Source organism: Protomyctophum bolini, assembly GCF_963924005.1.
Source record: "Protomyctophum bolini genome assembly, chromosome: 24".
Taxonomy (NCBI): domain Eukaryota; kingdom Metazoa; phylum Chordata; class Actinopteri; order Myctophiformes; family Myctophidae; genus Protomyctophum; species Protomyctophum bolini.
In genome coordinates this window covers 28282650-28295538 of record NC_137885.1, presented here as the reverse complement: position 1 = coordinate 28295538, position 12889 = coordinate 28282650, and the positions used below count along the sequence as shown (strand labels likewise).

Genomic DNA, 12889 nt, shown 5'->3' with positions numbered 1-12889 from the left:
GCACACATTTTCAAAAGATTTTTCAAATCAAATGTACCCGCGTAAGCACTCAAGAGTTACATTATTGTTAGAAATCGGTTTATTTATATATATATATATATATATATATATATATATATTAATAGAGGCGGGCGGCGGGTCAGGGGTAGAGTGGCTGGATGGTAACCGCAAGGGTGCCAGTTCGAACCCGGGCTCCCACAGAGTTAGTGTCGAATTGTCCTTGAGCAAGACACTGATCCCCTAATTGCTCCTGATGTGCCTTGCATGGTTTCCACCGCCATCGGTGTATGAATGTGTGTGTGTGAATGGGTGAATGTAATGCACAATCTATGTAAAGTGTACATGCACCATTTTATTTTATTTAGTCTATACAATTAGAGAATGTAGATTTGTTTTTATATTTTGATAAACGTCTGCCTGCATATCTCTACTACCACATCAATACAGCATGGAAATGAACGAAATATTTGAAGTCTTAGGTCTGAGAGGCTATATCTCATCAAATGGTGGTATGTGGGTCTAATGCTGAATAAATAATGGGGCGTGATATGAAATCTACTGTATGCTATTTTAGAAAATGCCAACAATGTGGTCACCAGGGTTAAAGGGGCTAATCACTAAGTCCCCATCAGTAGTGAGTGAAAGCTAAACTCACAAAATAAGACCTGCTTTGTCAAAATGTCGTAACCGAGGCTCTTTCGTAACGACTTCCTCGTGCCTGACAGCAGGCATGGGGCTTGATATTTATCCCCCAAACAAATGAGGTTTGGTAAGAGGCTTATATGAAGAATCATTAAATGGAAGAATCTTTAAGGGACGCATGCCATGTATTGTTCCTTCCCTTTGAGCCTTCTACCTCTATAATCTCCAGGAGACATAGATAGATACGGCCCTTAGCTCAGGCTCAGCCACCTCCCATAGTACAGCCTCTCCCAACCTGACATTAAGACCTGTTCCCACACGCTGTGCTGGGCTCGTGTAGTGTAGGCCCTTGTTTTGACAAACAGATGTTTGGAGGGGGTTTGATGTTGTCGGAGTAAAAATACCAAAATACTGCAATATAGAAAATTAGAAATACTAGTTAACAAGTAAAAGTCTGGAATTCAAAATGTACTTGAGTAAAAGTACAAAAGTATTGGCATCAAAATGTACTGTAGGTTTTCAAAGTTTTCAAATGTATGTGTTCTTTTTTTGCTGCTTTCTTTCGTTTTAGCGATTTCAGCTATTTTTGACGGGGGGCGGGGGGCATTCGAACATGGGGCTAAATATGTATTTTTTTACAAAACCATTTAGCGATTTATTTATTTTAATTTAGTCCTACTAAGAAATGACATCTGGCCACAAAAGATCACAGGATCTACTGAATGTGAAGGGGAAGGTGACAAACTGATATGGCATCCCCCTAGTACTCTACCTTCACATTCAGCAAATCCTGTGATCTTTTGTGGCTAGATGTAATTTCCTGGGGTCACTAGTAGGACTATAGTAAATAATAATAAAGAAATCGCCATAATATTTAGCCCCATTTTCGAATGCTCCCGCCCCCCTGCCAAAAATAGCTAAAACAAAAGAAAGCAGCAAATTAATTTTTTTTTAACACTCCTCGTTTAATTTATCTAATAACAACCTAAAACATGAACCTTGGTTGAAAAAAGGGGGAAAAAAAGTTGTCCTTAAAGTACTGTACTTGAGTAAAATGTACGTAGTGACTTTCCACCACTGCCGAGCTTAAGAGGCACGGCTCATATCCTTTTTGGTTTATTTGCACATGCCCGAACCAAAGCCATGCCTATGAAGAATGTTTTAGGAGAATCACGTAGCCTGCAGCTAAACATCATGACTGTTATTATTGCTGGGAAACCTCTTGAAATAATTAAACGTCTGCGTTCATTTCAAACGGAGTGTCTGAAAGGCCTTTTTATTTTTCACATTTATTACAATTTTACAGACTAGACTAAATGTTAGACATTCATATTAGATTTTGACACAAGATTTAAGTGTTTAAGTGTCACAATCCGTGCTCATACACAAGGCTGTGCATAGGAGGGGCTAGCGCCCCTTACAAACAAATGTTTAACAGCACAACGCTAAAAAACTCATTATATGGTTGTCTTTGATATGCAGCTATTAGTGCAGATTTTAGTTTTACACAAACATTTAATTCCTGTTGACAATGAATGGAGAATTTACATCATGACGATGTACGATGATAAGAGGCCCCTCTCTTCACACGGGTGAGATTTATTTTCGCCATAACCTTACTGACATTGTTAGTTCAAAAAATCACACCCACGTGAAGTGAGGGGCACTCTTATCATCATACATAATCTAATTCCGGCCAATCACAAGTTGAGTCCTCACCTTCGTCTTCAATGTTTGTGTTACGCAATGTTTGTGTTTACACAAGCCCTCAAAGCTGGACATAGGCGCCCCTCACAAAAAAAATGTACAGTCCAAATTTGACAAATATCAACGTCCAAAAACATGTCTCGTGTTACGCGTTTTGGTTTTGTGTTTGCTTTAGAGAGCAGCACGATGATGTGCCCAGAGTGTGGTAGCGATCATGTGGTCCAGCTGGACGGCCAATCACTGGCTCCTCCCGCCACCAGCACGCCTAACCAGCGGCCATCCTCTGGACACCAGGACGCCAGGGACGACCATGACGTCCATCCCATCCCCTATCAGGTCTGTCAGCAGCGCAGCAGCACTGTTTACAGGTTTGACCCATATCCACCTGAGGCCGATTCTGCAAAACCCCATGTTTCTATTATCGGTGGTTCTCAAAATATTTCATTTCAAGGACCCCAAACATTATATGTATTCTGCTGCCGCCGCAAATATGTTGTTCCAGGGACGCCCCAGAAGCAAAGATATGAGTTTAAAAACGATTTGCGCACGTTTTCACGATTTTTCAAAAATAGCAGATATGAGCTAGCCTGGGTAAACCCCTCCCCCCTCACCAGATTTTTCATTCTGCCCAAAAATCTGTCGAGGGGGAGGGGTTTACCCAGGCTAGATATGAGCTTGTAGATCTGATATTTTTCAGCAGCTAAAGTTTAAAAATAACGTTTAAGTGGTAAGGTGACACAGATGCGTCCTCAGGTCTAAACGGGTTAACGACAGAAATGGCTGATCTACAAGCTCACACACAATGCTCCTTTTCCTCTCCTCTCCTATAGGACCATTCCACAGACAACCCGTCGTCTCGAGACGCCAGCCTCGGTTGCAGCCCTGTCCTGGAAGCCACCATCACCACCACCACTACCACAGGGGACCCCAGCTTCTCCTCCTCCTCCTCCTTCGTCACTGCCCAGGGAAGCTCCTTCTTCATCTGGGAAGGCGAGGGTGACACTTGGGCCGACCGGGGAGGCCGCTCTTGTCCCAGTAAGGACGGGCAGACTAAAGAGGAGCTGTCTGGGAGCTACAAGTACACCGACGCCAGCTCTACCCCGCCAGGATGCCACCACGGCCACCAGGCTGCAGCCCTGCACGGAGGACGCGCCAGCCCTGGAGGTGGGTGGAGGGTTTCCAGTGGTGGAAAGTAACTAAGTGTACTCAACCCATTCTGACCTGAGATCAGATTAAAAAGTTTAAATCTTCGGAATTTTCTATGTCAGTCGTTCTTCGATTTTTCAAAAATAGCAGACCTACACGAGCTTGTAGATCTGCTATTTTTCAATAGCTAAAGCATAACGTAATGCTAACACCAAAAGTAGTTCTACATTGCCATATTGAATAAAAACTGTCAGTACTTTTTCCGGTGGACATAATTTGAGACACGACTTTACATATTTTGGTTTTCACAGAAGTCTCGGGCTATTATGTCATGCCTAGAATAGGGACGCTAGGGTCGATGTGATTAATAATCACAGTCATTAAACTCAAACCGAGCTAATCTTAACCCAATCCTCTCCAGAGATGATAGTATGTCAGAGATTCACTGGTGTAACCACAGTTCATATGACTAATGTGAAATTGAGATAAATTGCAGTCTTAACTAGTGCTCACAGATCGGGAAATGGTTGGAAAGCACACACAAACCCCTCTGTTTTTTCTGATGGTATCCCATTTCCAAAACTCCCAAACCCAAACCACAGTAACAGCGGTATGAGTAGAGTCGCCTCTTGCGCTGACCGCGGGCACACAGTGGTCAAAGTAACTAAGTACGATGAAGTATTTCCACTTTACTTGAGTATCTCCAATTTCCAATACTTTTACTTCTACATCTCAGAGGCAAATATTGTACTTTTACTACATTTATATGAAAACTTTAGTTACTAGTTACTTTGTAGATTTGGATTATTATTACAAAACATACATTAACCACTTCAGCCCTGTACATTTAAACATACATTAACCACTTCAGCCCTATACATTTAAACATACATTAACCACTTCAGCCCTATACATTTAAACATACATTAACCACTTCAGCCCTATACATTTAAACATACATTAACCACTTCAGCGCTGATACATTTAAACATACATTAACCACTTCAGCCCTATACATTTAAACATACATTAACCACTTCAGCCCTATACATTTAAACATACATTAACCACTTCAGCCCTATACATTTAAACATACATTAACCACTTCAGCCCTATACATTTAAACATACATTAACCACTTCAGCCCTATACATTTAAACATACATTAACCACTTCAGCCCTGTACATTTAAACATACATTAACCACTTCAGCCCTATACATTTAAACATACATTAACCACTTCAGCCCTGTACATTTAAACATACATTAACCACTTCAGCCCTATACATTTAAACATACATTAACCACTTCAGCCCTATACATTTAAACATACATTAACCACTTCAGCCCTATACATTTAAACATACATTAACCACTTCAGCCCTATACATTTAAACATACATTAACCACTTCAGCCCTGTACATTTAAACATACATTAACCACTTCAGCCCTGTACATTTAAACATACATTAACCACTTCAGCCCTATACATTTAAAACATACATTAACCACTTCAGCCCTATACATTTAAACATACATTAACCACTTCAGCCCGATACATTTTATTATTATTATTATTATTAATACAAAACATACATTAACCACTTCAGCCCTATACATTTATACATACATTAACCACTTCAGCCCTGTACATTTAAACATACATTAACCACTTCAGCCCTATACATTTAAACATACATTAACCACTTCAGCCCTGTACATTTAAACATACATTAACCACTTCAGCCCTATACATTTAAACATACATTAACCACTTCAGCCCTATACATTTAAACATACATTAACCACTTCAGCCCTATACATTTAAACATACATTAACCACTTCAGCCCTGTACATTTAAACATACATTAACCACTTCAGCCCTGTACATTTAAACATACATTAACCACTTCAGCCCTATACATTTAAACATACATTAACCACTTCAGCCCTATACATTTAAAACATACATTAACCACTTCAGCCCTATACATTTAAACATACATTAACCACTTCAGCCCTATACATTTAAACATACATTAACCACTTCAGCCCTATACATTTAAACATACATTAACCACTTCAGCCCTATACATTTAAACATACATTAACCACTTCAGCCCTATACATTTAAACATACATTAACCACTTCAGCCCTATACATTTAAACATACATTAACCACTTCAGCCCTATACATTTAAACATACATTAACCACTTCAGCCCTATACATTTAAAACATACATTAACCACTTCAGCCCTATACATTTAAAACATACATTAACCACTTCAGCCCTGTACATTTAAACATACATTAACCACTTCAGCCCTATACATTTAAACATACATTAACCACTTCAGCCCTGTACATTTCGGCCATTTGAAAATGGCATCTCAAGGATAAACCCCTTGAGATGCATCATTTCATTTTAGAGGGGGTCCTCAACACAGATGAACAATACATACAATTCATACAGTACGCAAACAATACATCCATACAGACAAATCGGCTAATTTCAAATGGCCGAAATGTATATAGGGCTGAAGTGGTTATTGTATGTTTTTGTAATAATAATCTAAGTCTGCAAAGTAATTAGTAACAAAAGTTTTCAAATGATTGTAGCGGGGCAAAAGTACAATATTTGCCTCTGAAATGTAGTGGAGTAGAAGTGAAAGTATTGAAAATGTACAAATACCTCTAAATTGCACTTAAGTACATGTACTTAGGTACTTTACACCACTGCTCGAAAATGCTCATATGGATGTGTGCACAACACGTACTGTACAGTACAACTACATGCATGCATCTACGTTTCATCTTGTGAAGTAGGTATAACGGAAACACTTGTCTGGGTTGGAGTGCCTGGACGTCCACCCCTGTTTCCACTCTCCTCAGATGAAAAGACCCTCTCTGAGGCCCTGGTCCCATCACTCTCAATCCAGATGAGTCGTTTATAAGGGCTCACAATGCACTAACATCCCATGTAGCTGTTCACAATTCACTGCAGGCTTTATTGCGCTAACATATTCCTCCCTATTTAATGGCCATAGAGGCTGTGGTGCAGTAAAAAAAATAATAATGTTAGTCAGGTTTCAGGGCCAGGCCACGGGGAATAGCCTCATCGCCAAGAAACGGCAGTTTGATAACTCGCAAATGGAGAAATGGAGTTCTAAGATTATTACAAATGTGAGGATTGGACATTTGACAACAACAGGGATACAGAAGATGTTTCTTTATTCAGTTCGAGTAAAGACAGTGGTTGCTATGTCTGTCTGTTTGTTCCATCTGTCATAACAATAACTCCAGACACTTTTAATCAAACTTGGGAGATGAGTCGAGGGTGTGACCAGGACCTTCGCTCTTAAATCTTTGTTTGTTTTTTAGTCTTGTTTGCTTTCGAAACGGTCAAAGGTCACAGTGCAAGGTCAAAGTTTAGAATTTGCTTGAGGCACACCAGTGTGTGTCTGTGCTCCTGAAGAGTTTTGGTTTTGATTAGTGGAACATGTCAGAGCTGTAGCTGTCCTCCTGACCTCTCAACTTTATGGTCATCTTATTAGATATTCCTGTTCTGTAGTGGGTACTGTGATTACAAATGTTATTTGTCTGTCCTAAATGTTGTCCTGTATTTGGTGGTACTGGCAGAGCTGTGTAATGTGGGTTTTCTTCTGGTTAAATAAAATAAAATAAAAAACCTGTCGGTCCGGACCCACAGTGGGGTTCCCACATAATTTTGGGGGGTCCCCATATTCCCATAAGGACTTTTAAGACATCAAAAAGAAAAAGACCATTACTGCATCAAAAATAATCAACAAACTATATGTTTACTAAAAGAAACATGTCAAACATTTTTTTACTATTCATCTGTGGAACTGAAAGTTGAATGCCTCAACTCCTACATTCCAAGTGATTATCAGGGTGGGTGTCCCCAGTTTAAATATGATTATTTTTGGGGGTCACGGCCTGAAAAGGTTGAGAACCACTGACCTAGACCACCGATTAACGAAGGTTTTTCACATCTTTATCAAAATGTGTAACAATTTGAAAGATAATTATAATAAAATTACATTTAATTAAATAAACACAAAGGATGTTTTGATAGTAAAATGTAAACACCAAAAACGAACTTTATTGTATTTAACCACTCAAAAATGTGCGAAAATAGCTGATCTGGATCTGCTCATTTTGAACATAGTTTAATACTGTTGAAAGTTTTGTAACTTTTGGGCTGTGTGTTTTGTAGATCTGGACCTGCTGTCTGAGGACTATGAGGGAGTGGACCATCGCCTGAAGCTCTTCCTGGACGTGGACGTCTTCGAGGAGGAAGAGGAACTGCACTCCTTCCTCAAGGTAAGACTACCAAGAGCCTAGTGGAGAAGGTTAGGCCACCAAGAGCCTAGTGAAGAAGGTTAGGCCACCAAGAGCCTAGTGGAGCCTAGCCATTTAGCTCAGGTGGTCCAGACGAGTAGACAATTGGCCGTGTTAGAGGGAGGCCGGACAGGCAGGCCGCTGCGCGCTGTGACTCACACACCACTTGGTCAAAGGCGGCTGTCAGCAGTGCTGTGTCCTCTGTACTACCCCTATAATGTCCAACCAGTCCAAAGACCAACCGTTAGGGATCAGCAGTGACAAGACTACACACACTGTGTATTTGAGAATTGGCATAACAACTGAAATTGGGACAAAAGAACCGGTGTTCTGTTCAATGATCTATTCATCCAACCACACAAGAACCCAAGGTTCAAACTCAGCAGTAACATGTTTTGATGGCCGTGTTAAGTTGAGTCATGTTTATTGACATGTGGGGGGGGGGAACTGTTTTAACATCTTCCGGGTGGCCAACGATCGCGGTGAAGATTACAACATTTAAGGACAATCCAACGGCGATGTCCCATCAGACCCCAGCCTGTAGGCCGGGGACCGACCCAGGTAATACACCTCTGTTTTTTTTTTGTTTTTTTTTTTTTTTAAACTTTTTTTTTTTTTCAGTTTAGGCAACTTCACAAAATTACAGGTATACATTTTTCTTACAACTGATCTTTTTTTTCTTTTTTTTCACAACCTCAGCTGCATACTTTCACAGGATATATAAGTGATACACTCATACACACAAACAACTTCACATACATTTACAAGTACTCACAAACAAAAAAAAACAAAACAACAAAAAATACAGGTATACAGCGAGACAAAAACGACAGAGCGACGGCAACAATGGGAGGTAAACAATACTGGGAACAGACATAACTGGAGATGGAGGAAGGCGTATGGGTACACCAGAAGGTCTGAAGAGAAGTGTATTTGGTTACTCAAGATTCCGAAAGTCTGCTACCTCAACAGTAGAGGCAGTACAGGACTCCATCTTTTACTAAATATGTTTGGTTGAAGCCTCAGGGCATAAGTAATTTGTTCCATCTGGTAGATGTCCCATATTTTTTCCACCCACATACTGTATGTTGGTGGGGCTGGTTTCAGCCATTTAATTGTAATACATTTGATGGCCGCTGTAAGCAGCACATGCAATAAATATATTTTGGCTCTACTCTCCAGACCTGCCGGTACCACTCCCAACAACATTACTGTGGGATCCTCTGGGATGTTTTGACCAAAAACTTCTTCTAGTGCTTCAGACACCTCTCTCCAGAATGGTCTCAATTTGGGGCATGTCCAAAATATATGAGTGTGATTCCCGATATGTGCTCCACAGTCCCTCCAGCATCTATTTGAATGATCTGGACCCATTTTGGCCACTATTTGAGGCGTCCTGAAAAATCTAGATATTACTTTCCATTAAAATTCTCTCCAGGTATTCGAGTTGGTTACCAGGTGCGCTTCACTACATACCTCTTCCCACGTATCCGTTGTTACTTCTAGACCTAATTCAGCCTCCCATTTCTCTTTTATATACAGTGTATTATTTGGGCAAAGGTCCAAGAAGACTTGGTAGAATTCCTTGATTACCTTGCCATCGCCAAATTCAAATTTGAGCAACAGCTCCTCAATAGGAGTGGGTTTCATGGCCCTCTCCCAGTCCTTATGTTTTGTTAGAAAGTCTACACCTCTGTTTTTTTTTTTGTCAAATATGTTTTTATTGAACAGATAAATTATTACAAACATTATAATATGAAATACTTTTTTTATGAAACAAAATGAAAGAAAAGATAAAGACAAAAAAGATAAAGAAATCCCTTAACCCACCCACCCATACTGCTCAGTGACATTGCATACTATATAATAAGATGATAGAAATCTCGTGGAAAACATCTGAAAAGAAAATGGAGTACAGTCAACCATATCAATGGTATCCTGTCTATTAATCGTTTCTACTCAGGTAATGGACAAGGGGTAGCCAAATCTTATCAAACTGTTTCTCCCTGTTTCTCAGGAAATACCTTATTCTCTCAAGATGAAGTGTACTAGTCATTTCATTTAACCAGTGCTTAAATGCAGGAGCCTCTTCCTTCTTCCAGTGTGTCAGAATTAGTTTTTTCGCTGTAATCAGACCATATGAGAAGAGTTGTTTCTGTGCTTTCGTCAACATAGGCATGGAGTCTGACAAACCGAGAATTATTAGTACAGGATCGGGGTCAATATGAATACTCAAAATATCAGAGAGCGTCTCAAATATCTTGCATCTATTGTATTACATTTGTCACAATGCGAAGAAATATCTGGGTATATGTTATGTAATTTTAATTTTGAATAATGGAGTCTATGTATGACACGAAACTGGATAAGGCAATGTCTGGAATTGATAGAGCACGCATTAATTTCTTCAAGGCTGTCTTCCCAGAGCTCGTCTGAGATTGAAGTCCCCAGTTCATTTTCCCATGCCAGCTTAATAGCTGATGTAGTAGGTAGTTTTGCCACTTGAAATGATTCATAAAGATGTGACACCCTCACGTCTGGTACTGTATTATTAAGAAGGAACTTATCTAGGGATGAAGGTGTATCTCTCTCAAAAGTGGGAGAAAAGTTACGGATGTAGTTCCTAACCTGTAGAAACCTAAAAAAGTCACTCCTAGGGTGTCTATACTTTTCCTGCAGTTGAGCAAATGAGGCAAAGGTTCCACCCATATATAAGTCTCCAATTGTGCGTATACCCAAACGCTTCCATTGTGCAAACGTATCATCCTGTTGGGATGGTATAAATGAGGGGTTATCAGCTATAGGGAGCAGAAAAGATAGTGAGTTGTTCCTAAAATATGTTTTGATTTGTTTCCAGATTCTTATCATACTGTGAATAACAAGGCATCCATTGTAAATGGATTTATCTAATTTCACGGGGGATAATATTATTGAACTCAAACAGTATGGCCGACATTTCTCCTGCTCCCATTGCAGCCAACGGGGAGGTTCAGTACACCTCTGTTTTTTGACAGAGGTGTAGGTGTCACCCAACTCGTTCGTGAACTTTCTCTGAGAACTCATTTTACACGCGGCGTGCGTACGGAGCCAACTCTGTGCAGCGTAGGGTATAATTCACCTCCTTCAGACACCTGGACAAGGACCAAAAAGAGCAGAAACAGAACCAAGCAGACCCCAGCAGGACCCATGTTTATTTACCCTGATCGCATGGGGCTCCTCTCTGCCTTTCATTTTCCCGAGGAAGTGATGGAATGTCTCAATTGCCATGGACGTTGATGTCAAGTGGGGGTTCATTGTCTGATTGCAGGTTGTTTTTTTGCTGTGGTGGATTTATCGTCCCACAAGGGGTAATACTATGACAGAGATGAAAGTAGGCCTGTCACAATTATTACATAATTGCCTAATCGCAATGATTTGAGATAATCGTCATCATTAACATGTTCATCAACAAAGGTGAAACTAGCACTACAAGGTCGTGTGCCTCAAGTGTGCCTTTTTTTCTCTTTTTATTTCAAGGACACCAAGTCTGATATGCTTTATTAGTCCATGGATCCCCATTTGATATGATTTTTTCCCCTCTGTGACCCCAATCTACGCAAATGGATAGACCCTTATGGGTTCCATTTGTACACTCTTAGTTAGTTAATAGTTAGTTAGTAGTGTACACCTGTTGGTTTGTACACTGATGAGGGCCCTTTTGGTTCCTAACTATCAATCATTTAGCGGACCCCATATTGTTAACCGCTACTCGAGTGTAGTGTGGTTAGAGAGGTTGTTTGATTCTGGCCACAGCCTTGTGTTTTGTGGAAAAATTCCGACCTGCTCACCCCTGACACAGAGTCGTTCTAGCCAACCTACATACCTGAAATGTATTGCATTTTTCCTTCGCTTTGCCTCAGGTAAAATTGATCCTAAGTCCACTACTTCATATTTTGGTCTTAGAATATATTGTGATGTTATTAAGATAAGATAAGATAAACATTTACTGATCTCCGGTGTAAATTCAGGTGTCATTGCAGCAACAGCTGCAATTAATCAAGAGCCAGTACAAATACTAAATAAAATAAAATAAGACTTGACATGGGACATGCAGTATGCACTGCCTGGGTCTCTGAATGAATGGGCTAATGCACATTTCTATGTCAGTACAGTCACTGTCATATGAATAGATACATGTGCAGTCTGTCAACAGAGAATATATCAAGTACTATATGCACTATGCAGTCTATCAACAATGAATATAAGATCTCAGAATTCATGTGGCCAAACTGAATACAGCGTCTGTGGCTCAGGAGATACAGTAGAGTCAACGCTTCTAAAGAGAGATCAGACTTACGACGGCGATTTCACCTCCCGGTTTTGGGGAAAATAGAAGGCGGGGGTTTTCAGAGTAAAACTTTGTAAAAAATTGCCATTGCCAGTGTTAATATAACTCAGTTCTAACTCAAACATGTTTTTAATCTCATCTCATCTTTCTCGTTAAAAGTGAATAAATGTTCTTATGTGTGTTCTCAGATGTCCACGGTGAAGTTTGGTGAGCCAGGAGAGGTGCCCTCACTGCTTGTGATGTCAAACCAACGCATCTACTTCCTAGAGATGACATCAGAGTCCCAGTGAGTCAAATCACCTTACAGCTTATCCACTTTAACCCTGGGCTCCCAATTCATTTATAGGTGCAAATAAAACAAGTCAAAAATTTCCATAATAGCAAATCTACAAGTTTGGCAAATTTTAAATGATGTGTTAAACACACTGAAAATTCTTGTAAGCTCATAAATAGCTACTTTCTCCTGATTGGCTGAAAATGTGTCACCTACCTGATTTTTTTTAATTTAAATATCGTCACCTTATTAAACTAATTGCCTAAGTCATTTTCTCAAGGTTTTCAGGAAACACAAAACTGTGCCAAATGTAGAATATATTATATTTCTTAATTATTTAAATTCCAAAAAATATGACTATTGACATACAACTAAAGGTGTATGTCAATCATGTAACATGCAAGGATAAAATGACTTGGGCCAAT

The 12889-nt window shown here is 39.8% G+C and overlaps 1 protein-coding gene across 1 annotated transcript in view; it reads left to right on the top strand.

Moving 5' to 3' along the window:
- LOC308311851 (serine/threonine-protein kinase 11-interacting protein-like) overlaps positions 1-12480 on the top strand; it is a gene marked incomplete at both ends in the record, with an annotated part of 19604 nt that extends 7124 nt beyond the window's left edge. The window contains 4 exons of the mRNA XM_080758626.1: positions 2525-2685; positions 3180-3513; positions 7739-7845; positions 12379-12480. Coding sequence (XP_080614752.1) covers positions 2525-2685; positions 3180-3513; positions 7739-7845; positions 12379-12480 — 704 coding nt within the window. The remainder of the gene's footprint in view (positions 1-2524; positions 2686-3179; positions 3514-7738; positions 7846-12378) is intronic.
- Between the last annotated feature and the right edge of the window lie 409 nt (positions 12481-12889).